Genomic DNA, 26663 nt, shown 5'->3' with positions numbered 1-26663 from the left:
CCTGGGGTTAAGAAAATGAATTAAAATGAATTCTTCAGCCTGCAGACAGGAGTAGAATGGAGAGGGTTTTTTATCAGATACCATTGCCAATTACAAACTGGTACAGAACTGCATAGACTGACCATGATTCTCTCTTCCCATAAACGATGTGGCAAAGCAGTAATGCTGATTTGGACAAATGAAAGGGAAATGTAAAGAATGAAGGTGTGGCAACAACAAAAAAAATCTTTTCTGGGACAACAATCAAATATATATTTGGGGTTTTTTTTTTTTTTAAGTTAAGAATGAAATGTAAAACAATGTAAAGAAACAAAAAATCAAAGTTCATCCTAATATAATGTGCGCCTTGTATTGCTAAAAAAAAGAGTCTAACATACAGTGTAGAATGATTTTCCCATCATGTACTGCATGCAGCAGAAGCCTCTTGTTTCTTGATAAAATGAGCTGAAAGACAGTCAGCAGATATTTAAACACTGAATCTCTAGATGTTGACTTGCTGTTCCATATGAAGCTGTGTGTTTTCTGCAGTTAAGCATGCATTTTGCTGTTCCCTTGTAAAATACCATCGCACTTCTTGACTGAAAAATGGATTCTCGTGTATATATTTCAAAGAAAAGTGGAACCAATAACAAGATTCAATTTGGAAAAGAGAAAAGGGGGTGGTGAAAATGGGACCAGTAGGGGGAATAGAGAATTATCTAAATTGTACATAGTGTGTAAATTAGCATTACTATAAGTCTGCAGTCACTTTGAGGTTGCCTATCTCCTGCTAGGAACTTAAATCAGCTTTGAGTTGTATTAAACTGTTAGAATTAGGTCTTGAATGCAGACTCTTAAAGACTTCAAAAATCATTATGCTTACAAGAAGCTTCTGTTCTGGGGAGGCTCGAGACCCTTTTGTAACTCTGGGGAAGAAAGGAGTGCTTTCATTTTAATATGCATTCTGTTTGTAAGTAGTAACAGACCCTATTGATGTAAAACTATAACTGTGATCATGTGGAGAAATCAAATAAATCATTTAAAACTCTTTGTTTCTCATTTAATGCAATCCAAGAGCTTCAACTCTTCATATTTGAAATGAAGGAAATTCCTTCCAATGGTATCCTGGCCCTGCTGAGGCAGTGGGATTTGTGCTGCTCACTTCAGAGGGGCCAGGAACTGAGGATCAGGTGGAGGAGGTGGTGAGTGGAGTCTGTGACCCGTCCTCACTCAGCTTGGTGGGGTAGTGCTGAAATAAATTGAGTTCTAGAGTCACTAAAGAGCAATGAATCCAACAGCCAGATGTGCAGACAGGGAGAGAGTGACTCCAGCACCCAGATGTGCAGACAGGGAAGCACGGCAGAGGTCCTGGTGGACAATTCCTAAACCCTCGAGCCCCGGAGAGTGCTGGCAGCTTTGAGACCTTCTGTCCCAGGGGCTGTGTGTCCAGCTGATCCCAGGCAGCCTCAGGAGCTCCTGTCCAGGGCACTTGTGCCCTGCCTGGGCAGGGCCCCGTTTGTCCTTTCCAGGGTCAAGTCCTGGGCTGCTCCGTGGAACCCCCAGGAGCTGGCAGTGCCTCGTGGCCACGGGCAGGGAGCCCCGGACCCCTCAGCCCAGCACCGAGTAAGTACTGCCCAGTTACTCCTTGTCCTCTGTTTGTGTGTCTCAGTTTCCAGCCCTGAAGGATCCTTTGCCACACGTGACCTTCCCAGTGTTTGAATTGCAGTTACACTTTGACAATCACCTGTGGATATTCCATTGTGCCCTGAACTTGGTGCATTTCCAGCCTTTCCAGGAGATTGTAGTGTGTTCTGGAAAGCCTGGCCAAGCTAATTCTCAGCTGTCAGTTAAACTAAACACTATGTTTGCTTCTGTTTTCTACAAATTTTAGGACATTCTTGAATTATTTTGTGGGAGTAGTCAACTATGACCTCTTTCTGGAGGGCTGTAATTTCAGGATGCACATCTTCACCAATTTTTTTTTTTGGTAGGTAAGTACCCACTTACCATCATCCTCTGTGCCACTCTGAGCTGTGGGAGCCCTTTGAAGGTGACCAGTGAAACATCCTCTAGTGGAAGTAGAAGAATTTGCAGAGCTGTTCTTCACTGATGCTTCTATTCCTGGTTTAGAAATTAGGATTTGTAGAACTTTAGCAGATTTTTAGAAGACAAGAGGTTTGCACGTGGCAGTGCACTCACAGATTGTGGGAATGAGTCGTCATGCAATAAACAACTTCTCAAGCTCTTCTAAATAGCAACTTTTTAAAAACAGGTTCTTTCCCAAGAATTTTTGCCTTTTTTTTTTTTTGTTGAAATAAAGAAATGCAAGATTAAAAGGACAGAAAAACAAAATAAAGATCTTCAAATGTTTTATCTGTATCTTTCTTCAGATTTTTGTTGACTTAACAATCAATGAATTCTATTTAACTTTGTTTTTTTCCAGTTGGCCTTAATGATTGATTTTCATTCAGAGTTTCATAAAAACAGGTATGGTATTTTAGCATATATTTATTTTAATAGTTGTGTAGTGTTTTATTCATCTCCACCCTGTGTTACAGCTGCATTAAATACACCTTTTCCAAAGGAATCTTTCTGGATTTTTACCCTGCTTAGTGATTTTGGTGCCATATTTTGTTGATGTAAAATTCCTGGAAGGGAACATAGCACAACCAATTTAATAGAAAGAGCTGAACCACACAAAAAATTCATTTTAGGTGTAGTTTTTTTAAGTAAGCCTTCTTTCTGTTTCCTATTATTTCAAGAATTAAAGACAAATCCTGTATTACTCAGCAAAAGTAAATCAACTTCAGGATGAGGCTGGTCATGAAAGTTAGGAAAATCTTAAATTAATATTTCTGCTGGAAGTACTTCCTCAGCTAAGCAAGACTTAAATGAAAGTTGTGTGTGCATGATGCTGACTTGAAGCCATCACTTCTTCACTTTTTCAAATCTTTAGATTTATCATTTTTGCCATGTGAATAATCACACATTTTTAGGGATAAAATGGAAAAAAAAAAAACCAACAAAACCTTTATTTAGCATTTTTGCAGTAACTGAGATGTGAAATTAGCAGCATGGTTCACGAGACACAGCAGCTGAAAGCAGCCACAGGAGAGTGCAATCCATCAGCTCTGCTGGGTAACGGCACCACTGGAGCTTTCATTTATTTTTCATCCTTGGACACAGTGCTTTAGACAGGTCTGTGTAATGAGCAAAGCAAAAATAATCTGTCTTTAACAAGATGAGCAGAGGAAATTCATTCCAAGGCAAATGAAATATTAGGAGGGCATGATGGAAATGTCTTTTCTCTGCAGTTTCTCAGCTCTGCCACAGCACAGTGCCTGGTTTCTGATGAGGAGATGGGCCCTGGGTGAGTGTCCAGGGAAGTGGGAGAAGCAGGGACCGTGCAGGAGTTCTGTGACTCAGCAGTGGGATCAGAGTGAACCAAGGCTGGAAATTAGTTCATTTAACCATTGCCAGTCTGACTTTGTAGTGATTTTTTATAGGAGCAGAGCTCAGCTGAGTGTGGGGCCCTGAAGGGAGGTGCCCACCCCCTGAGCATCTTCCCCCTCCACCAGCTCCCCATGTTCTCTTGGCTGATATTCCTTCACTTGCTGGCTAATATTTCTTTATGCCCATCTCCAACAAGGAAGAACATTTTTATTTAATGATTCATCCTGTATATTGTCCTTGCCATCTTTCTGGTAGTCTCGTGTCTCTGCTTCTGCCTCAGCCCTTACACCAGGCTCCAAAAAATGACTCTGCTGTAATTAAAAATAACATCCAAAAAAACCCCAACCAAACCCCAAAAAACCAACCAACCAAACACACCCCTGCAATCAGCAGAGTTTGAGATGCTTCTGTTGTCCTTCAACCCCTGAAATTGGAAGAGCAGCAACATTTTCCAGCCCAGTGACGAATGTGCTGAATATTCCAATTCAGACTTGGAGCATCCCACGTGTTTATAGCCCTGAATTTTCATGGCATTTCAGCAGGTTTTAAAAATGTCCTTGATTATGTGCTAACTCCTCTGCTATGCCAATCTGTACATCTTCAAAATCTTTTGTTTGTGTATTTTGTGCCTAAAGGAGGAGGAAACTTTGTTTCTGCTCTTCCTATTTTTTTTCTACTAGTACAATATGCAGTTTCCTGGGCTGTTGCAATATTCCATTACCCTCCTCACAAATTTCCAGACTGCCAGCATAGCTTCATGCAAAAAAACCCACAAAAAACCCAAACAAACAATAACAACAACAACAACAAAAAACAAACAAAACAAAACAAAAAACCCACAAACAAACAAAAAAACAAAAACAAAAACAAAAAAAACCCACAAACCCAACCTGTCTATATATTAGTAGTGAACCACAGGGGACATGTCCTCAGCAATTCCTCTGACTGCAGGAATTTGAAATGCCTTTGAAAAAAAGCTGGTGAAAAAGCACTGGCATTTTGGGTCATCTGTTTCTCTTCCCAGATGAGAAAAGGGAGAAACAGATGCCTCATTGAACTAATAAATAAATAATAAATTAAATTAATAGTAGAAATATTTAACATAAATATATAAATAAATTATTTAATAGAAATACTTAAATTATTTAATATAAATAATGTAAATAATAGTTTATTAATATTGTACTAATAATTATTAATGAAATGTTCTTGAGTTCATGGAGCTCTTCCCTTGTCTCTGACATTACAGTGCAATGAAGGTTATTTTGGCAAAGAGCTTCTTGACCCATGTCCCTTCTGTATCCATTAATAGTGCCAAGATGTGCTTTATCCAGTTGCTGCAAGGTCTTTTTATAGCCAGCCTTGGCCTCTCACTCATCACTGTCCCCTGGGTGTGACATAAAGGCAGCACTCTCCAGGCTGGCCCACAGCTCCTTGGGTGCAATCCCACAGCAACAGCTTCTTTCCTGCACTGAGCTCAGGTCACCTCCCCTCGCTGAGCCAGAAACTTGATTTCAATACACTCTCCGGCACATTTTCCCTTGCTTGAGAAACTAAATCTTATTTGGCTGTTAAAAAAATTATAGTGTGAAATAAAATATAAAATACTTCAAAACATGAGGCAATTTAGTGCTTCCTTTTAATCTAACATGGCAGAGCTGATGGACAATTTCCCTGCAAGTGCCACCTGACGTTGTGAGAGTCCCTTTGACTAACAGAATGTGTCTTTATTTTTCAGGTGGTTTCTTAGATGGCCACAGTCCAGTCAGTGTGAATGGACAAGAGCCTGGACGAATTTATTGATGTATTTATACAGTGACCATGTTAACATCTGGGTTTCAAACACATCACATCACTTGCACAGCCCACAACCAGGAGCAAAAGTGGAAATACCCGTTCCTGCCCTCACCTTTCCCAGGATTTCATATGTGAAACAGCTTTTTAAAAAAATGTTCCAAGTCAGGAGGTGATGCAATGAGCACATCATCGATGAGCACACGCCTGTGGGAAAGACAATTATGGATGTCAAGTGCAGAACTTTCATACCATCTGTCAGCTTGAACAGGAGCAAACAATGATTGCATAAAGAGAGGAGGAATTGTATGCATTTTCCTGGAAGTGCTGCAAAGCCTGGTGAATGTTTTTGTAAAGTGGTTTAGTAACACTTTTTCAGTAAATAAAATATCTATGTCTCAAAGACCTAAATGTTATCAGGTCATTTTATTGCTGAATACCAGTTTTTAAGCAGCTGCTGGAAAAATATGGAAGAATAAAAAGGAAAGCTGAAGGGTATTTTTATTGTAGTCATTTACTGATCTCCACTTCTCTTGCATTAATTCCTTCTCAGGAAGAAATTTTTCCGCTTCTGTGTGGAATGGGCTGAAATGGACATCACTGTGGGAGTTGTGGTTGTTCACAAAATGTGGGTTATGAGGAGCTGTAACAGCTGAGGGATTGGATGGCCCAGGAAGGGAACCTGAAATGATGGGAACACATGGATGAATATCTCAGTGGCAGAGACAGCAGAGAGGAGTCATAAATAAAAGTGGGGAAAGGAAAAGGTTGGGCATATTGCTGAAGCAAAAGAGAAAAATACTGTTTTAACTTTTTTTTTAGTAGATGGTGCAGTTCTGTGCAAGGCAGTTTGAAGATGTGTCAGGTCAGGGTGGAGGGATTCTGCAGAGAACTGCAGCTGCCAGCAGTGTGATTTCAGCTGTGGTTACACACAGCACTGGATGGGACAAGATCTGTGGTGTGGCACCACTGGTGCCAGCGCAGGGACAGAGCATTCTCTGTGCCAGTGATGGTCCACCTGCAGTTTCGTGCTGTGGGTGTGATATCACCCCCTGTGACTGGAAAACCCCAGGTGTTGATTTATTTAGGATATCCCCACAATGCCATCCTCATGCTTGCTGAGTGAACACACAGGGTGGGGTGTGCTGGCTGCTGCCTCAGTTCTTGTGGACTTCATGATGAGGCATCTTTTCCCTGTGCTTCCCAACTGCCCAGCCTTGTTTTCACTCTTTGGATCATTTTCTTCAAGCAGTTTGTACCACGCTCTGTTTATCCTTTCTTTCAAGCTGCCACATCACCCCTACATCACCAGAACCTGCCTGACTTGTCTCAGGAGAGGGTGGCCTCAGTTTAACCCTTTCATTCCTGATATTCAGTCTGGCAGGTGTTGTGGGACCTGCACCTCTCCTGCCCAGGAAGATAAAAAACTAATTTTTTTTATCATTTTTTACCTCTCCTGCCCAGAGCTGGGATGTGGCACTGGTGTGGCAGTGCCACCCAGGTCCCCTCAGAGGGACATGGTGTGGCTCTGCCCCATTAACCCCACATGTCACAAGGCTGAGGCGTGTTCCCTTCTATCCATACCATCAAGCACTGGCACCTCATCACTGCACCCCAAAGATTGCCAAGTGCTGCACCCAGCTCAGCGTTCCCCACCCATTGTTTGCTGCCCGGGAGCATTAGACATCACCTATTGCTTTTCCACCCTTCAAAAGCAAAAGAAGCAGGATAATGTTACTTAATCAGAGCTGAGCACATCCTCACCTTTTCCTGATCCCTCACTCTCAGCCCTTCTTGTTCCCTACTTGCAGTACAGTCGAGAGGCAACCAACTTGGCAATTTATTTGTGCTACAACAGTAAAGGATTTTCATTTTATGAGTCATAAGTAAAGGAAGCAAAATAAGTGAGATCATTAAGCCTGTGTTTACTTGTTCTTTTTGCAAATGCCATTTTGTAACATTCTGCAGTTCCACACAGACCAAAGCAAAGTCAAGGCAGGTGGACATGGACATGCCTAAAATGACAGAGTAGCAGCAGCCTTTAAAGGGATTATTTTATCTGAAATAAATAGTTCAAACAAATTAATTCTACCCTTGAGTAAATGAAGCTTAAGCTCAACGCGCCTTTAACAGCCCTTCTGTGTCGGTGAGCAGCCCCAGCCACCTGCAGGTGAGGCAGCGGCTGTTGGGTGATGGTGCCACAAAACTGACCGTGACCTCCCGTACTGAGTGCTTCTCAGCCAGATTTCAGTGAATATCAGTAATTTCACACAGGTTTGGCACCTGGGTTTTTAAAAAAAGACAAAACCCGCTGCCAGAGGGATGGCAGGGGAAGTGAAGGAGGAGGGGGATGCTCGGTGCAGGGCAGCGCTCTCGCAGGGCACAGCGAGCAGACAGGTCTTTGACACTTGTTTATGTGCGGGAAGGGCTGCAGGAGTGCGGGGCCGCTCAGGGGAGGTTGGAGCTGCTCACACCATCCTGCCCCGGCTCCCGACACACGGAGGAGGGGGAGTCAGGCTTGGATTTGGGAGATTCGGGGGCGATTTCCACGCTGCAGCCCAGCGTGTCCCGCAGCTCCAGGAGGGGAAGCAGCGATCCCTGCCTGCGGTGCTGCTCGCGGGCTGGCCTGCGCCGCTGCTTTCGCTTCATGAGGGCGATTCAAAGGCTGCACCAAGAGCTGCTTCTCGGCGGGACCGTGCGGCTCGGGCAAGAGCTGCCGGGCCGGGGAGGGGAGGGCACCAGGGAAGCCGTGAGGAAGCCGTGAGGAAGCCGTGAGGAAGCCGTGAGCGGCGTTACTGCGGGCCCTGCGAGCGAAGCGCCGCGGGGCTGTGGGGCCGTGCCCGCCGCAGGTCACCCGGATGGAGCACATCCCCGCGGCTCCGGCGAGCGAAGCGCCGCCCCGTGAGGCGGTGAGGCCGCGGGGCTGTGGGGCTGCGGGCCGTGCCCCGCCCCGGCGGGGCCGGGCGCTCGGCGGTGCCGTCGGCGGAGCGCCGAGCGCGGCCATGAGCGCGGTGCTGCTGCTGCTGCGGGCCCTGCGCTCCGCCCGGTCCCGGCCCCAGCTCCAGCCCCAGCCCCGGGCCGGCCCCGCGGCCTGCGCACGGCCGCGCCCCGCCGCGCCTTCGCCAAGGAGCTGTTCCTCGGCACGCTGCGCAAGGTGGGTCCGCGGGGGGCGGTGGGGGCCGGCCGCGCCCGGGGGTCGCTGCCCTTTCACCGGCGGACAGCGGGGCTGGCACTCACCGGGGGCTCGTCCGCAGCAGCGCCAGGGCCTTTCCCAGCTGCTCATCCCAGCCCGGGCTGCGGGCGTTGCTGTGAGCCCTCGGCAGGGCCCGGCCCGGCCCGGCTGCCCCGCAGCCCCCGGGTCCAGCCCTGCGGAGCTCCCTGCCCTGGCTCTGTGTGTCCCTCAGCTGCAGCCGGGTAACTGAAGGGAGCCTTTGCACACAGAACAGGCGATGGGGCTCAGAGTGACCCAAACAACGCCGAGAGCCCCTGTGCCTGCCAGCCCCGCGGGTCCCCTGGGCGCTGCCTGTCGCCGTGCTCCCCCTCTGGGCATGCCGCTGAACTTGGATGGCTTCGTCCTCTGGTTGTTCTTCAAGGATGGAGGCTTCATGTAAATCTCTGCCTACAGTTTTGGTAGGAAAGATTGGTGTTCTTGTGGTGCCTTGAGATGCCACTGGACAAAGAAGTTAAAATCTGAGATGGAACGCTGTATTAAGCAGAGTTTGTTACTGCAGGGCTTAGAGTGTGCATTTATCAGAGATTGCAGGGTGAAGTAAACGGAAAGAAGGAATAACTCAAATCCACTGAAATAAGTTGAGCAATAAAGTCTCCTGCAATGGAGCTTGTCAGATAAGGTGTTAAAACAGGCAGCACTCAGGCTCCACTGTGTTAAACCCCTCTACAGATGTGTCTCGGGTGTTTCTTCCCTCAAGTTTCAACACAGCAGCTTTCTGAAAACCTCTAACATTTCACAGGTCCTGAATTTTTGATGCTGATATATTGCTCAGAGTACCATGAACAGATTTGTGTGGACAGAGATAAATTCTTCTGTTTAAAAGGGGAAAGGCAGTAAAAATCAGAAGTGTTCTTCTCACGTAGCCTCCCACTCCTTGTGTTCCTTGTTTGTATTTTTTACCAATTCCAACCTGTCAGGCTGTGCTGCTTCCAGTTCATGGCCAGAACACCCTGGGGATGATAAGGAGTGGTGGGGCTCACTCACCTTTGTCCTCGAGGCATTAGCAGGTGAAATGTGCTGGGTGTTCGCAAGGGACAGTGCTCATGGGCTGAGCTTTGGAAACATCAAACTCATTTTTATCAGTCCCTGAATAGGGTTAAAACTCATGGGTGATGAAGAACTTTTGCATCCTCGTGGTTCTTAAAAGATCTCTTGATTTCTCCCTCATGTTTCTGTTGTTCAGTTAACACCCTCTGGTCTGGTTTTGATGTGAAATAAAGTTGGGTCCTGTGGAGCCCTATTTCTGTTTCGGGACATTTTCCACAATTCTTAATTTGCACAGTGTTTTAGAGTCTTTGCAAGGCATATCTCCCATGATTTTTATTTTAACTGCATGGTTCGTGTATTAAAAATTATTAAATAATTCTCCTATTCTCCTATTTTAGGAAGAAGTTTTTCCTTACCCAGAAATTAGCAATGAAGAACTGGCAGAAATCAACCAGTTTGTGGGACCTGTTGAAAAGTTCTTCAATGAAGAAGGTATATTATTGTGTTTTTATCCATGCAAGTGATTTAGTGATTACAAAATTATTTCACTATAGCAGTTCCATAAGGTGTTTCAAACATTTAATTTAGTTTATGCATTTATTGCTGCTCACACAGTGATGCTGATTCTGTAGCATGTCCATTTGTGGCTTTTTTGGGAAGTATTTGGGTGCTGATCAGAAGAATTAAATCTCCAAAACAGGGGAAAAACCAAGGATGTAAAAGAATTCTGGGATAAAGATAGGATTTGAAATTGGTTTTAGCTCAGCTGAATTGTGCTTCTAACTACTTCATACATTGTGATTTTTTTTTTCCTAGTTCTAGTTCCTAGAACTTTATAGCTGTCCTACTCTGCTAAAACTGACCGTGGCAAAATGCAGCAGAGATACTCAGAAATGCTGGCTCGTTGAGGAGTTATGAAAAATCAAAAGCATTTCTGTTTTTCCAGTATTAGAGTAATAATTCCATTTGGGAAAGGCCTTATTACCCGTCTGCATTCCAGAGAGCATTGCAGGGTTTCCTTCCATTCGTGCTGCCTTGGATAAGCCAATTCCAGAGCAATTGCAGAATAGTGGTTTGCACAGACAGCAATTTCTGGGGCAGTTAAACAGCACTGTCTCAGCCTTCCCATTGACAGAGGTTTTCCAAACTCTGTAGGAGTTTGGAGAAGCCAGTGATTGTCACACATCACAATTGGCAAGATCCAGGTGATTTTAACTGTAAAATTGTAGTGTTGCTCACTGACAGTAAATAAAGGATTTATTCAAATTACATTTTTTAACTCTTTGCTCTGTGGGGGGGAACATGGTTCATGGAGTAAACAGCCTGATGTTTAGGGAAGGAATAAAAGGGTCAAATTATGGAGTCTGGAGAAAGTATGATTCCTGTTTGTTTTCACTGCCATGGTACAGAACAGCTCTCTTAATCCCCCAAGAATCTAAAATCTCCTAAGAACAAGATTTTCTAATTTCCTCATTTATGTACTTTTTTTTTCTTGTATTCACGACCTAGACTTAGTTCAGATAGAGAATCCTGAAAATACTTTGCTTATTCCAGTCTTGGAATCTGCTGGCATGCAGAACCAGTAGAAATGTTTGAGAAAATGAAATAAATGCTGTATTTTTCCCATTTGCAAGTCTTTTTCCTGAATATGTGGTGAGGACAAACAGGATGGTCAGGCTGAAGCTAGAAAGAAGAAATTCTTGTGAAGCTGGGAATGAGAAGGGTCATGAGTGACTGTGGCCCTGGTGGGGGAATCCTGTAGCCTCCCAGCTGCTCTGGGCACTGAGAAACACAGTGTCAAATGAGAAAAAAATTCTGTATTTGTAGTGGACTCGAAGAAAATCGATCAAGATGCAAAAATCCCACCCGAAACCTTACAAGGACTGAAGGACCTGGGTCTCTTTGGCATGCAGATTCCAGAGGAATATGGTGAGTAAATGCCACAGAAGAACATCTAGGGGTGCATTTTGTGCCGCTTTTGTACCTCTCCAGTTAAAGCTGCTACATTCCTGTATTTCTGTACTTGAAATGGATTTTTGGGGGAGCGGGGAAGTGGCACAAAAAATGTACTGAAATAAAACCTGGTGCCTGTTCCAGGTGGGCTGGGCCTGTCAAACACCATGTATGCACGTCTGGGAGAAATCAGCTCCCTGGATGGCTCCATTGCAGTGACCCTGGCAGCTCACCAGGCCATTGGGCTGAAGGTAATGCTGCTGCTCTGGGGCCAGGGCTTCTGCACAGATTGCATGGAAAAGGTGAAGTGAAAAATGTGGGGCTTAGGGGGAGCAAATCAGAATTACTGGCAAAGCATAAATCAGGTTGTTGGTGTCTGCAGCAGCCTCTGCCACTGGTTCAGTGTGAGACAGAAAGGCTGCATAGGAAGTACACAAGGAAGTTACTATTAGGATAATTGTTCTTAGGTGAATGAGTCCAAGTTGTTTTTTTTTTTTAAATTGGCTAAACTTGTTTAAAGTACCTAGAATAAATAGAATTGAAGCAGTATCAGGGGGGCTCAGGTGATGAGGAAGGAAAGAATTCAGAAAAGAGGAACTTTGGCTGGCTGGGGCTGCATGTTGGGGGGCCTAGAGGAGATAACTCATCTGAGAGAAAGTGTGTCAGTTTTGAACTTGAATATAGCCATAGGTATTTACCTTTTTAGTGCTGGGTGGATGGCAGAAAGAAGCTTGAAACCACACTCAGTTTGTTATAGCAAGAGAAGATTCCTTGTGGAATTGAGCAGAGAATGCTAATGAAAAAATATTTTAATGACTGACAAATAATACAGTCTTGTTGATTAAACTGTCTCTTGCTATGCCATAAAACTTGCAGATGAAGCTTTCTGAACATGCTGGAGCTTGTCAGCTCCCTCTCTTTTCCCACAGGGTGATGCTGCAAAGTTTCCTGTGCTTGTTTCTGCAGGGGATCCTCATTGCTGGCACCGAGGAGCAGAAGGCCAAGTACCTGCCCCGCCTGGCCTCGGGGGAGCACATTGCTGCCTTCTGCCTCACCGAGCCCGGCAGGTGCTGCTGCCCCACAGCCCCACAGGGGCTCACTGCCTTAGCTGCATTGCTTCATACCTTCAGGCTTCTTTATCTGGGGCCCATGGCTTCAGTATATACATCTGTGGCTTAGTTTTGGTATTTCAAGGAACACTCCAATTACTCTTTCCCCAGCATGCTGCTTTTGGCAGTGTCCATGAAATCCTTGATTCTTGTTCTCATCCCAGGAATTCATTTACTTGAAAGGATGCTTTGTGCTACGTCAGAAATAATGTGCTGTGACTGTTCTGGGATGCTTTCAGTTCTTATTCAAAATATAAAAGCCTGTTTTGAAGGAGCTACCAAAACTAAAAGGAAGAATTTTTGTTGTCACTTAAGTGAGAGGCTCATTGTGTGTTCACATAGCTCAAAGTGTAGCTCCAAAATGTTGCTTTTGTGGCATTCTACACATTCTGGTCAGGTTATAATCCTGATAACATGGTAATGAGAAGAAATGTCCCCTCAGGTAACTTTTAGAACTGTTCAATCTAGTGAGCTTGCTTGTTAGTTAAAAGCTAAAATTTATATACTGCTATTTGAGACCCCCTCCTTTTTACAGAATAGGAAGAGGGGGAATATGCAGTTTTGTTTTTTTAAAGCATGTTTACTTCTTTAAACATTCGTAACTTGTTTGTTTTCTAGTGGGAGTGATGCTGCATCCATCCAGACAAGGGCAACCCTGAGTGAAGATGGGAAACACTTCCTGTTAAATGGCTCCAAGGTACCTACTCACAGACTGGGAACAGGAAAGGGGTTTCTTACAAATGTAGGAAGTGTTCTTGTCTTTTGCATCAGTCTGGAACTGGGAGGTTTCCAAGCTAGAGGAGAATGACCCTGTCAAAAAGATTAGGCACAAAGGGAATAGAAAATTATTGTTAGAGAATTACTGCATTAAACTCCTGGTAAGGAAAATGGAAAACTACCCTGGGTTCTTTCTCTGTTGGCCATTTGTGTGTTCAGCTTCAGGGCGGGTTGGTTTCTTAGTAAATCAGCCCCTTCCATGACAGCTTAGGTAAAAGGAAACCTGAACCTGTATTTGACATCTCTTCATTCTGCAGGCTAGATTTTAAAATAAAACTTGATATTTAATTAGAAATAGGTCTGCTTGGAACCTTTCTGTTAAAAGAAACCGTGACAAAAGCCAGTCTTGAAGAAATCAGAGATGTCCTGGTTTCAGCAGTATTGGATGCGTTGCAGACTTGGTCTGTAGTTGTTGATCCATTTGTGGTGTGAAGAGACCCACCCTGGGGGAGAGGCTGATCAGAGAATTTCTCATCAGAGTTAATTTTTGGCCACAGGGTTTGTCCAGTCTGCATTGCCCCTGTATCTCTCAGGTGCCAGCAGCAGCAGGATGGACCAGCTTTTGTGGAAATGCACTGTGGATTTTAATTTAATGCATATTGATACTACATTCTGGTTTTAAAGTTGCTCTAAACTGAGCACATGTGGTCAGCTCTCCTCAGAAATGTGCTCACCCTGGGAGCAGACCCTCATTAGAACTGAAGGGAAGGAACAGCAATTTTTCAGCACTCTGTTCTTTTCCCAGCCTGTTACAAAACCCTGGAGGGCTGTGCCCACAAAATCAGCACATTTACCTTTCTTACACATCTTCCCTCTCTCAAAACAGGTCTGGATCTCCAATGGTGGCCTGGCCAGTATTTTCACAGTGTTTGCCAGGACAGAGATTGTGGACAAGGACGGGCAGGTGAAGGATAAAATCACTGCTTTCATCGTGGAGCGGGACTTCGGGGGCGTCACCCATGGGAAACCCGAGGATAAACTGGGCATTCGAGGCTCCAACAGTAAGAGCCACCTAAAACTGTTAGCAGAACTTGTTTTCATAGTTTAAGGTTTTATTTTGGTTGGATCATCTGAATTCAGGGGCAAATCAATACGTATTCCATGTTACAGTATAAGTTTCATGTTTCTTTAGCTGGCTTTTCCCAGGAGCCCTTCCTGACGCAGGGTCTGAAATAAGAAATCCAATTTGTGGAGTTCATTCACTGTGCAGCGAAAGAAATTATTCAGGAGTCTCAGTGGCCAATAGGTTTAATCTAGAAGTCCACGTTCTTCAGCTCTTCTAAGCTTTGTAATGATTGCATCTTTTCACCATCTTGGTGACTGTTCAGTCAGTTCCTTAGAACTAGAAATAAAGACCAAACTGTAGTTCTCTGTTTACACAGTGTATATTCATAATATTTTAAATATTTTACATCAATAACTGATGTCAACTACAGCCTTTTCCCAAATTCTCACTTCTTTGGCGAAGCATGTATAATTCTGTCATAAACAATGCATTAGGAAGACTTCATTTCCTGCTACAAATAGTGACTTAAGTTCCTGAATGTCTTTTAAGTATTTCTGTGTCATATTTGATCAAGTGTTAATTCTGTGTTTCAGCCTGTGAAGTACATTTTGAAAACACCAAAGTGCCTATAGAGAATGTAATTGGAGAAGTTGGAGGGGGATTTAAGGTAAGCAGTGGAGAATAACTACTGGTGATTTATAGAAGTCTGAAGGAGGCTGTTTCCCCCCGTGCTGAAGTTTCCTTGTGGGTGGTGTGAGCACTGCCACACTCTAGGGTACAGGAGGAGATATTCCCCCATTGATCTGTAAATTGGTGTCACTGGACAGTGCACAGTGTGCCATCATCTCAGATTTCTGTGTTTCTTCTCTTCTTGTTGGGCTTTTGGTTGTTTGTTGTGGTGTCCCCTCAGAAGAGGGAGTGACTTCAGCTGCCCTTCTGCCCTGAATGGAGGACATGTCCTCTGCTGGTTCCAGAGCAGAATGTGGGAAGGGAGACACCCTGGCACAGGCTGTGTGGATGTCACAGGGAGTGCTGGAGGCATGCCCAGCTCCAAGGTGCCCTGGCTGTCAGGTGCTTCTCCAGGGCTGCCCTGTTGCACAGGGAAATGCTGGCAGGACCCCAGGAGAGAAAACCACAGGTGGCCTTGCAGTGTAACCTTTCTCTGAGAGTGTGACCTGGGGAGTTGCTAACCTGCTCTTACTCCTTCTCCATTTCTTATTCCTGCTGTAGCAGGCAAGTCCAGGCCTAAGTGCTAAAAGAAATTATTTTCCTTAATGTAGTAGAGATTAAAAGAAGATTGTTATGGTGCCTTCCTGACAAGTTAAAATGTAGGACAGTGACTTCTTTCCTAACAGGCTTTGACATGAGTCACCCATGTTGAGAAACAACACTACAGACACCAGACTCCAAAATCTATTTTTTTTACGTTATTGGTCTGTATTTCATTTCTATACCTCCTTTCTTATCCCTTCTGTGATGTGTTGCTGAAAGCCACCTGAGGCAGAGAGCAGCCATCACAGGTCAGCTGCAAGGAGAAATACTGTGGTTTTCTTCATCTGATAAACTGGAGCCGTGCTGTCCAGCTGGAATGTTGTTTACCAGCTGCAGATAAATGCATTTTTATCTACATTTTACCTTCATCTAATTAGAGATTATTTCCAAGTCACCGGATCATCTACTTCAGATACAAAATTGGATGTAATGGGTGGCAGGAAAAGCCCAGTTTTGAAGCATTTTCCTTGGGATGCTGAGAGCTGTGGTGGCTGATGTGAGGGCACTCTCCAGGACTGGCAGTGTGTCCCAGTGAGGAGTGAAATCCAGGGAACACAGAAGCAGGAAGCAGTGACCTAAGGAGAATGTGGCCTAAACCCCATCTGTTTCTTCACAGGTTGCCATGAATATCCTCAACAGTGGAAGATTTAGCATGGGCAGTGCATCTGCTGGAATGATTAAGAAGTCGATAGGTGGGTGAATTGGGAGCTCTGCATGGCTGGGTGCCAGCAGAAACTGCTCTGCCTGAGGCAGATCATGCAAGACATTCAGAGTGGGAGCAGGAGTCTTGACCTTGTCATAACAGGCTTTGATATCTTTAAAACACGAAAATATGGTTTTGAAAAATTAAATTAAAAGCCTGCTTGCAGAGGTTTTGAAATAAAGGTCTTTTTCCTTTTGTACAGTGTAGATTCAGTTCATAGAGTGGGAGGTTATTGCCTCTGTTGGACTTCCCTGAGGTAAAATGTTATTCCCAACAAAAAAACCTCTGTACTATTGATTTTAGAAGGTGTAATCTCCCCTGGAACCTCCCACCTGAATAACTGGCTCAAAGCTGCACACAGTAACTAGGGCTAAAACTGCTTTCTGCCAATTATTAGCCAAAACAGTAACAGAAGTCTCTCTAACCAATTAGCACCAAACCTGATCACTTCTCTTAAGAGTACAGGTTCATACCTCTGGTTCAAAAGCCTTTGACAGGCTGGTCCCACACTTGGTCAACAACATCAGTGTGAGGGTGATTTTCACAAAGTGCTGCTTCTGGAACAGCCAGGGGGCTCCTGGGCACAGACTGGAATGTCACCGCCCAGGGAAGGACACCAGCTGCTGGAATGGTCTGTCACAGCCCTTCTGAGAATGACTTGTTTTTCTTTCTTTGAAGAACTGACATCAGAGTATGCTTGCACCAGGAAACAATTCAATAAGAAACTCAGCCAGTTTGGATTAATTCAGGTAACAAAACATGAAACACCTAAATCTCTGTGCGAAGTGCCAGGACATAGATTGCATTGGGTGTATTTTGGCTGTACTGGTTTAAAGGATTTGCTAGAAATTTGTGTGAACCTGGTGCTGACTTCTGTACACTGATCTTTTAAATGTCCAGAATGATAAATGTATAAAAGTATTTTTTATTTATTGTTGTTTCAAAGTGGTACTTTTTATTGATTGATTAATTTGATGATGTAAAACATATAAGAACTGCAGGTTTTTTTAAGTTTGAGGGTTGATTGTGGACTTTTGCATCTGAATTTCTGTACGATTCCTCCTGTTGCTGTGTGGCAGGAGAAGTTTTGTTTGATGGCTGTGAAAGCCTACGTGATGGAGAGCATGGCTTACCTGACTGCAGGGATGATGGACAGGCCAGGCTTCCCTGACTGCTCCGTCGAGGCTGCCATGGTCAAGGTAACCAGGGCTGGGAAAAGGCTCAGTGTTCAGCCTGCAGAGGGCTGAGAACTCAGGGCTGCATTTAGAGGAGAGAAGCACTGCAGCCAGGTGGAATGACAGATACTGTTCTGTCTGTACCCCACAAGCTCAGACTCGTGCAAAATAAAACCAGCAGGGAACAGGTTGAGAATGTCACAGCCGCTGAGCTGGCGTTTGAGGAGGCCTCACATGAGCACTGGGACACTCAGTCACACTCCAGCTGCCATCCTGGCCAAGCTGCTGCTGTGCCAGCTTTCCCAGGGAGCTGATGGCACAACAAACCCTGTGGAATATCCAGGCTGTGGCTGTCAGGGTGTTCCTCATGGTCACTGCAGAAAACTCCTGCTCTGGGCTCCAGCCAAGCAGCTGCAGCTGCTCTCCCTGTGTGGGGCTGCCCCTGTCCCTGGAATGTGGAGAGTGCCCTGTGCATTGCATCACTAAATTTGACAAACCCCTGAGCCACAGGGATACTGCTCCAGGACCGGTGTAACACACAGAAAACGCTGCAGCAGTGTCCTGTGGATACAACCCCAGAGCAGGGCATCCTGTGTTTATTGCTGATTTATTATCTACTCTCTGCTGATCAAACCCTGTTCCATGGCAGGTGTTCAGCTCTGAAGGTGCCTGGGCATGTGTGAGTGAGGCTCTGCAGATCCTTGGAGGCCTTGGCTACATGAAGGATTATCCTTATGAACGCTACCTCAGAGACACCAGGATCCTGCTCATCTTTGAGGCAAGTACCAGGATCCCCTTTTTCTGCAAACTGCAGTTCACACCTCCTATAAAGGGGAGTAGAAACCTGAAGGTTTGATTGACCAGGATCTTGTTCCTTCAGCTGCAAAGTCTCTAACAGTAAAACTGCAGGACTAACCTTGTTTTCTTTGGAATATCAATAGTAGTTCCCTATAATCAAATAAGCTATGATGGCTTTTACAGACTGACCACAGTGTGAGTTACAGCAGTAACCTTTCCTCTTGTGTGCTTCTCACGAGAGAAGCAGAGAAACTCATAAAAGATCAACTTAGACATTTAATTAACTTATTGATGGCTATTTAAATTAAAAGAAAGGTTGGTTCTGAAGCTTGTTCTCTTTCCAAGCTGGATTGTCAGTGACCCATCATGTGCACATCAGAGTCACTGTCAGACTTGATTTTAACTCAGCTCATTTTGAGCAGTTCTACAACTATTCAAATATTCCTTCACTGGAACAGTGCAGAGCATTTTTAATCAAAATGCATTTTGTCTGTTTTCTTTTACATTGGGGTATATTTGTGTGTTTAATGATGAGGGGCTCAACTTCTGCAATGCCCCATGAAATCAGAATTAAAACTGAGATAAAGCAAAAGGCGGCAGTTTATGTGTGGGGAGAGTCATCATGTGATACTGGAGCAGTGGGAAGAGCACAGGGGCACAACAGACCTGCTTGGAAAACACTATTGTAAACTCTGGTTACCCACCTTCTCACTTTCTCTTCTGCTTTTTCCAGGGCACCAATGAAATCCTGAGAATGTACATTGCACTGACAGGGATGCAGCATGCAGGGAAGATCTTAACTGACAAAATTAAGTATGTTCTTATTTATTCTTAATAGTTTTAAATAAACTAAACAGAATCAGATAACTTTATAGATAAGAGGACAAACTGCAGGGAATACCTGCAGTATTTCTATTTATTGTCTGTAAAAGTTCACTGTTACAGGGACTCTGTGTTTTTAATGGGATGGTTCATAGATTTAGGAATTGTAGCATTTAATGCATTTTATCTTGGACTTTTACACAAGCTGTAATTATTTCTTTCAAGACCAGTAATTAATATTTTGTATCTGAATGAAGTTGTATTGACACAACAGCTGCATTGTGCATATTGAGTACTGGTCTCTGGAATTCCTTGTGGGTGTCTTGGAGAGCAGCTGATGACTCTTAAGGCTCCACAGTTGTTCTCCAGACTTCACAGCAGTGGATCAGGACTTGGTGCTAAAGTATTTGGAATTCCAACTGGTTGTGTCTGAACCTCTTGGAATTTTTTTTAACAGCCATTCTTTCCCCAACATTTCAGAGCAATCAAGAAAGGAAACGTGGGAGTGGCGCTGGGGGAGTTCCTGACCAGGTTACAGGACACCCTGGGCAGGAAGGTGGATCTGGGGCTTGTAGGTGACAGTGGGGTGGTGCATCCCAGCCTCCAGGTAAGGGCCTCTCTGCTGAGCTCTTGTGTTTGTTCCCTTTGCTGCTTGCCACAATTTCATCTCCTGTTTTTGCAAACCAAAATGTATACCTAGGGGCAGTGAGATTTTCCAGGGTAAGCAGATGTTGGCACCATGACAGGGTAAGAAGTTACAGTTATTGTCCAGGTATCAAGGGAGGATGAAGGCTGCTCTAAGCCTGTGTTTATACCAAATCCAGTTTTAGATCCATTTGGATAATTTGTATAAATTGAGCCTTCACCATATGAAAGCGTTTTTAATGGCTGCCCTTTGTTATAAGGTTAGTTACAAAACAGGAGTTTTTCCTGTTTAATTGGAACAGAGTTTCAGGTCAGAATGACTGTGAATTACACATACACATACTTGCTTAATCACTTAGGAAAAGGTTTTTATGACCAAAAATGAATGTTCTGTTAATAGGAAAAAGATAAGGTATATTTTTCATGGGGCGTTCTGTTAGTTACTTTTGTTATCATAAGCCTATACTAAAAGTTACTGAGGGTAAACTCCAGAAAATTGTAATGGATCTTTGAGAGAAAGAAATGCGCCTGTCTGGCTTTTAGCAGCAAGGTGGATGAATGTTAAAAAAGAGAAAATCCAGTATCCTCTTTAAAGGGGGTGGGGGTATGTTGCTTTTCTGTTATAAGACTACTCAAATTGTTCTATTTTGTGTTTTGTTTTATAGGAGAATGCCAAGAAACTTGAAGAAAACGTTTATTATTTTGGAACTACAGTCAGGGGCCTGCTAAGTAGGTTTGGCAAGGTAACTATTTATTTTGTCTGTTGTCTTTGTTACTGAATAGTTTATGCTCAGGGCCCCACTGGAACCTGCAGGGGACTGAGTGTGGCAGGACCAGCACTTCCTTCACATGACACCTTCTCACTGGGTGTGAGAAAACACACTGACATTAGGTACTCAGTGTAATGGGCAAGTTACATTGTTAGAACCAAAACCAAAGTACCAGCACCCTCAGTGAATTGGTTGTTTTCTTCTTGTGTAAGCACAAATCCTGCTGCTACAGGCATTTAACAAAGTGGTTTAAGGCACACATCAATATTACAATTTTACAAGTAGAATTTAAAAGGTGCAGCTTAGTAAACCCAAAACTAACAATGATAATTTCTGACCTAGGCTAGAACCGGTTTATGCGAAATAAAGCTGGACCTAAACATGAAGTATGGACAGTGATATTTGGTTAAAGTTTTAAATTGGCAAACCACAAGCAGATAATGATTTTCTCTCTCCCAGACAATAGTGGATGAGCAGCTGGTGCTGAAGAGAGTGGCAGATGTGGTGATTAATTTGTATGCAATGACTGCAGCCATCTCCCGGGCCAGCCGCTCCATCAGCATCGGGCTCAGGAACCATGACCACGAGGTGAGTGTCCCTCAGCACCAACCATTCCCACTCAGGCTGTGCTCCTGGCAGCAGGCAGGCTGCATCTCTGGGGAATTACAGCAAACTCTCCCATAAAAGTGCAGCAGAACGTGGCTAAACCTGCCAGAGTGCAGGAGCCTCTCAGGGGCTCTGCTTGTTGAGCTGCACACTTTCAACATGTTTAAAATACTTCTTTAACACATACACAGACATTTAGAACCTCACCACAACTCTGCACGTTCTCTCAAATCTGTTAACACCATGCAGTTCTTCCCAAGCTCTTTCCATATAATCATTAATAAAAACACATAAGCACAACAGTATTTGGGCAGCACAGCTCAGGACAGGAAAGGACAGTGCTTATTTAGTAGCTCATGTAAAGTTTCATGGTAACAGTGGTGTTGCAGCACAAGAAAAATTTGCTCCAGATCAGTGTGAAAACAAATCCAACGTGATGAAGGTTTGGCTTTGGCCTTGAGACTTTGCTCTTTGTGTGAGCCCTGCTCTGGATTGATTCCCAATCAGTCTTGGAGTAGCTTTTGGGCGAAGGCTCATCCCAGCCCTGAGCCTTGGCAGTTCTCTGGCCTCAAAGGGACAGCTGAGGCTGCACTGCACATGACTGGGGTTCAGGGCACCATCATCAAAGAGCTTTGAGATGTTTCAATTACTGTATTCTTACTACATGGTTTTTGTTATGAAATTCATTCACTATTTTTAAACTCAGTTTTACTCCTTTTTCAGGTGCTTCTTACAAATATCTTCTGCACAGAAGCCTATTTCAAGAATAATTATGCCATGGCTCAATTAGAAAAATGTAAGTACTATAAAATAGTTCTTACGCTCTTCTGTCTTTCAGACTGTAATCAAAAAAAGGTGAGTTTGATGTGACCAACAGAAGAGTTTGGCTCCGCTTTTACTTGAAACAAGCAGCAGAGCTGGAACCTGTTGAAAAGAGTCTCTTCACTTCATAGCTAAAGCCAACTGCCAGCGTTCCTTATTGAGGAATATAATATCTACATTTCATGTATATACTTCTGACAAGTAGCTGATAGAAATGAGGGATTTGGACTCTTTGGGAAGTACTGACCAGCTGGGCATTGGGTCTCTGAAGCTCAGTCTGTAATAACCAATCTTTTTCAATAGAGAATGTTCAGTTTCTTCCTGGCCCTCACACTCTTGCATTTGTGTTCAAAAACACTTCTTGAAAGAAATTTACAACAGCTCTTTGTGGTCCCTTAGTTGACTTTTCTCTCTTTCTCCACAGATGCTGATGAAAACCTGGATGATTCCATTAAAAAAGCTGCAAAGCAGATCCTGGAGAAGAGGGCATACATCTGCTCTCACCCTCTGGACAGGACCTTCTGATTCCTCCCTGAGAGCAGGCACTCATGAATGTCAGTCAGGGAGGAATTTGCTGCAGTTCCAGTATTTGGCATCTTAAAAGCATCTGTTATTTAATGTCTTTACTAAATGTAACTGTGTAAAATAAAACTTCTTTCTAACCAAAATTTCATAGGAAAAGGATAAATACAGAGATTTCATTTAAAGCTGAAGTTATTTTATTACAGACATACATATATATATATATATATATATATGTCTGTTTCCCCTGTAACTGGATAAAGACAGGTGAGGTTTAGATGGGGAGATGTTTCTTCCTAGGAAGGGACTGTGGGGTTTCTCAGTATTTTTGTACTTCAATCAGCTGCTCATTCACTGAGCAAGCCTGAAAGACTTGGGTATACCTGTGTTTGAGGATTCCAGGATGAGGGAAGAGATGAGAATCTTGACTCCATGTTTCAGAAGGCTGATATATGAGGATATTATATTAAAGTACTACACTACAACTATACTAAATAGAGAGAAAGAATTCATCAAAAAGCTGGAAGGGAAAGCAAAGGAATGAATAACAAATCTTGTGACTGTTCACAGCTTTAACACAGGTGGCTGTCATTGCTCATCAAGTAAAAACAATTTCACATGCTGGGTAACAATTCTCCAAATCACATTCCAAAGCAACAAAACATGGAGAAGCTGAAGCTTCCCAGCTTCACAGGAGAAAAGACCCTGGAAAAAGGATTTTTCATAAAATGTGTCTGTGACACTTGTAGAATGAGAACAGTTCTGTTTAGGAGCCCAAACATTGGTGCTAAACAGGTTTATTCTCGGTTTTTGGGGGCAAGAGGAAAGAACTGAAGCCAGTTACTGTAAAATGCCTGCACAAGCACCGGTGCAAATCACAGCCAAAGGAAGGCTGAAGCCAGTCCCACAACCACAGCCCAAGCGGCCAGAGATCCTCCTTCAACCCTGGCTGCATTGAAACCCCACTGACTGCCAAGAAGAAAAGCGCCCTACTGAGAGCAAGCAAACTTAAACCTCTGCCAGGACACAAATTTAGAGGGAAAAAAATCAGACACACTTCCCAGTGAGAAGGGTTGGAACTCTCTGCCCCCCAGCACTTCCCCGGCAGGCAGGTTCACAAAGGTGCTGGGAGCTAAGCTGTGCCCTGCGAGGGAACAGAGCCAGCCTCCCTTCAGTGGGAGAAGGCGCGGCCTCAGCTGTAGCCCCGGGTGCCTGCGGTGGCCCAGGGCACGGCCATGGCTGTCAATGTGTTGGGCTGCAGCACAGGGCAGGCCGGAGCTCAGCAGCCTCAGCAGAGCCCAGGGCCGCGGCCCTTCCCTGCCAGGGCCCGAGCCTGGCCCGGCCCGGCCCGGCCTGAGCAGCCCGGCCTGGCCCAGGGGATGGGCTGCGCCCGCCCGCTGTGCCCACAGGCTGGGCCCAAGCCTTTGCAAGAGGCTTTCTCCCAGCTTGACAAAACCTCGGCCAAGTGTCCCTGTGCTGTGCTGAGAAGAGTAAAAAACCCCCTCAAATTTAACCCTGCTGCCCACCGCATGAGGGATCCCTGCACACCTTAGGAGAGGTCATCAATACTCCTTTGTGCCTCATGAGAGATCCCTGCACGCCTCTGCAGGGACCCCAAAATATCCCTTTGTGCCTCGTAAGGTCCAGGCCCAGATGATGCCATGGAAGGAAATTTGCCCTCAGCCCAGGGACGCTCAGCATGGGCTCCCCCTTCCCCTCGGGGCCCTGCGCTGGGCACAGCAGCCCCTGCCTGGCTCCTGCCTGCCCACACCGTGGCCTTCCACGGCTGCTCCTGGGCATGGAGCTCAGTCAGTGCTGGTGCCGGGGGGGCTTTGCTGGTGCTACCACATGGACATAGCTGTGAAAACTCTATTTCTTTATTTAAACATAAAATAGGGGCCAAGCCCTGCCCTGCCAGACAAGGGCTGCCCACCTTCAGTCCTGGCCGGGGAACAGGACCAGGGGACTCCGGGGCAGAGGGTCTCGTTGAGGAGGGATGGATTTGGGGATGCCTTCATTATGGTGGTGCAGCCACGGCAGGGCAGATAGGGGCAGAAGTGAAGAGCTGGGTTATATTGTCAAGTTGTCGTTGTCTCTATTTTTAGGATAATTTTCTGAAGATGCACAGGAGCACCTGTGAAGAGAGGAGGTGGCTGAGGCCCCAGCTGCCAGTGGCACACAGGGAGCCTCCTGCACAGCAGGGCCCAGAGCTGGCAAGGCTCCCCAGCACGGCTGGAGCTGCTGGCACAGCTGGGCCCAGCTGGACAGCTGCCCCTCAAGGCCCCGGCCAGCAGGGCACGGCTCTGGGCAGGGTCCCTGGCCAGGAGCGGGCCCCAGAGCGCCTCTGCCTTTCAAGGGCAACCTCGGCCCTACTCTTTCTCCTCCCCACCTCCCTCTGCCTCTGCCCCGTGCCCCTGGGGCTGCTCTTGGCCAGGCAGCCTCAGTGGGAGCCAGCTCTGGCTGCTGCCCCAGAGGGCCCCAAGGACAAGGCCCAGCAATTGAGAGGCCAATGGAAGCTCCGCAGAGCTATTTGTAGAATCATGGACTGGCCACAGCTCCACTGGAGACTCTCTGGGAATGTTCCCTGACTATGAGCAGCATTTAAAGGAAGCTGTTTGAGGCAGAGAATCGCAAAACACTCACGATTTTCTCTTCCAGCAATACCAGATTGCTGCACAGCACATCATCAGGCACAGTGCCGCACCAGCCACAATGGCCATCAACTTAATCAAACAAGGTGTTCCCCAGCAGAAAACTCTTCTCATGCTTTTCCAGATGATGTCAGAATGTGTTGAGGTGCTAGCTGCATCTGTGGGAGTGATGGGGAGCGTGAGCCCGTGCTGTGCTGCACTGCTGAGCTGGCAGCACGGTGGATACAGGCAGGATGTTCTCTGTTTCCCCCAGAGCTGGGGCCTGCAGGCACCTTGCTGCCCTTTGGCACAGGCCTGCTCAGTACCCAAACCCCTGAGCCTGCACACCGTAATTCCTCTGTGCTGTGCCATTCTGCTCCAGGCAACACTTGTTGAAGACATGGATAAGGAGAAGGAAAATGGCCAGCATTTTGGAGCTGCTCCAGGGCCCTCCCTCCTGCACAGAGCGGCCCCTCCAGATGTGCGCAGAGACTGGGAAATTGCAGGGGATCTTAGGGTGTGCATGGCCTGTGATGCATGGATGCCTTCCCACTGTGCCGGGCATGGCGTGTCCAGATGTGCAGCCAATGCCCCCGGCTGCTGAGTCCCAGGGGAAGCATGAGGGAAATGCACCCACCATGCTGGCTGTCCACACCACTCAGGAGTTTTTCCAGATGTTTGGATTCCTCCAGGGATGTACTAGCTCCTATAGGTTTCTTCTTCCTTCTTGGAGGACCTTAAGAGAAATATTTCCGTTTCCCAGGAATGGATCCCACAAAACGAGGGCTCAGCCTGTGGGGTCAGCAGGCACACGCTACTCACCCCTGCCATGGGAGCTGGGCCTGCGTGCAACATCCACCAAAGTCCTCCCTGCAGACACACCTGTAACACAACAGCCACAGAAGCTTCTGCCATCTCTGCTGATCTGCACGGGCACCACTGAGCCGCAGGAGCGGTGAGGGGATCGCGCAGGGTGAGGGCACACACGTGCATGGTTCTGTGCTGGCACCTGCAGCAATGCCCCCCCGGCCCAGCTTTGGGCTCTGAGCTGGCAGCTCTCCCAGGAGAAAGGCCTTGACCTACCCTCAGCATCTCCCAGAGGCTCAGTAATGGGTATGCGTAGGGAATCCAGATCATCTCCATTCACAGGATAGTCTTCGTCCACAGGATCATCTTTGTCAACAGGCTCATCTTCATCATCAGGATCATCATCAGGGTCATCTGCAAAGAAAGGCAGGACAGAACAGTTCCTTTGACCCTGCTGAAGGTTCTCCTTCAGGCCTGAGTGGCAGTGAGGGCACCTGGGTGATTGCTGCCCTCCAAGGCACTCCCTCAGCTCTGCCTCCCACTCAGGAGCAGGGGCAGGGGCAGGGGGACCTCGTGCCTGCAGTGGCCCCACACTGGGATGGAAGGAGCCCCTTGCAGGGCAGTCAGGGCAGAAAGGATTCCCTGGAGCTGCCAGCAGCTCTAAAGCCAGCCCCGGGCAGGGCCAGGGCTTGGCAGTGGCAGCAGGAGCAGCTCAGGCTCCCTGGGGCTGGCAAAGGAGCTGCCAAAGGCTCAGCCCCGGGGCACAGCCCTGGGCCCGGCCCCTTCCCTCTCTGCTCTTCT

At 45.9% G+C, this 26663-nt stretch overlaps 1 protein-coding gene and 2 long non-coding RNA genes across 3 annotated transcripts; 1 reads left to right on the top strand and 2 right to left on the bottom strand.

Moving 5' to 3' along the window:
* Window positions 1–5710: 5710 nt before the first annotated feature.
* Window positions 5711–7672, bottom strand: LOC135307599 (uncharacterized). Its single transcript, XR_010368311.1, has 2 exons — window positions 6678–7672; window positions 5711–5908 (listed from the first exon to the last, which is right to left on the bottom strand). It is a non-coding gene; the product is annotated as an uncharacterized LOC135307599 (long non-coding RNA).
* A 3600-nt stretch (window positions 7673–11272) lies between these two features.
* LOC135307598 (complex I assembly factor ACAD9, mitochondrial-like) lies at window positions 11273–22571 on the top strand. Its single transcript, XM_064432008.1, has 16 exons — window positions 11273–11374; window positions 11543–11649; window positions 12365–12465; window positions 13126–13204; window positions 14111–14285; window positions 14884–14957; window positions 16179–16254; window positions 16944–17014; window positions 17345–17464; window positions 18090–18218; window positions 18972–19051; window positions 19541–19667; window positions 20371–20448; window positions 20935–21063; window positions 21805–21877; window positions 22328–22571. Exons 1-16 carry the CDS (start codon window positions 11353–11355, stop codon window positions 22426–22428), a joined length of 1542 nt encoding a protein of 513 aa, XP_064288078.1. The 5' UTR covers window positions 11273–11352; the 3' UTR covers window positions 22429–22571.
* A 1709-nt stretch (window positions 22572–24280) lies between these two features.
* On the bottom strand, window positions 24281–25215 carry LOC135307114 (uncharacterized). The gene is made up of 2 exons (XR_010367845.1): window positions 25069–25215; window positions 24281–24559 (listed from the first exon to the last, which is right to left on the bottom strand). It is a non-coding gene; the product is annotated as an uncharacterized LOC135307114 (long non-coding RNA).
* Window positions 25216–26663: the final 1448 nt, after the last annotated feature.

Source organism: Passer domesticus, chromosome 9 (assembly GCF_036417665.1).
Source record: "Passer domesticus isolate bPasDom1 chromosome 9, bPasDom1.hap1, whole genome shotgun sequence".
Lineage (NCBI taxonomy): Eukaryota > Metazoa > Chordata > Aves > Passeriformes > Passeridae > Passer > Passer domesticus.
The sequence above is the reverse complement of the archived record's forward strand: the minus strand, read 5'-3'. Positions and strand labels throughout refer to the sequence as shown.

Coding starts and splice junctions, on each gene's coding strand:
- LOC135307598 (XM_064432008.1), top strand. CDS start 11,353: ATGCAGATTCCAGAGGAATATG. Junction 13,205..14,110: donor TCCTGTTAAATGGCTCCAAG/GTACCTACTCAC, acceptor CTCTCAAAACAG/GTCTGGATCTCCAATGGTGG. Junction 14,958..16,178: donor AAGTTGGAGGGGGATTTAAG/GTAAGCAGTGGA, acceptor GTTTCTTCACAG/GTTGCCATGAATATCCTCAA.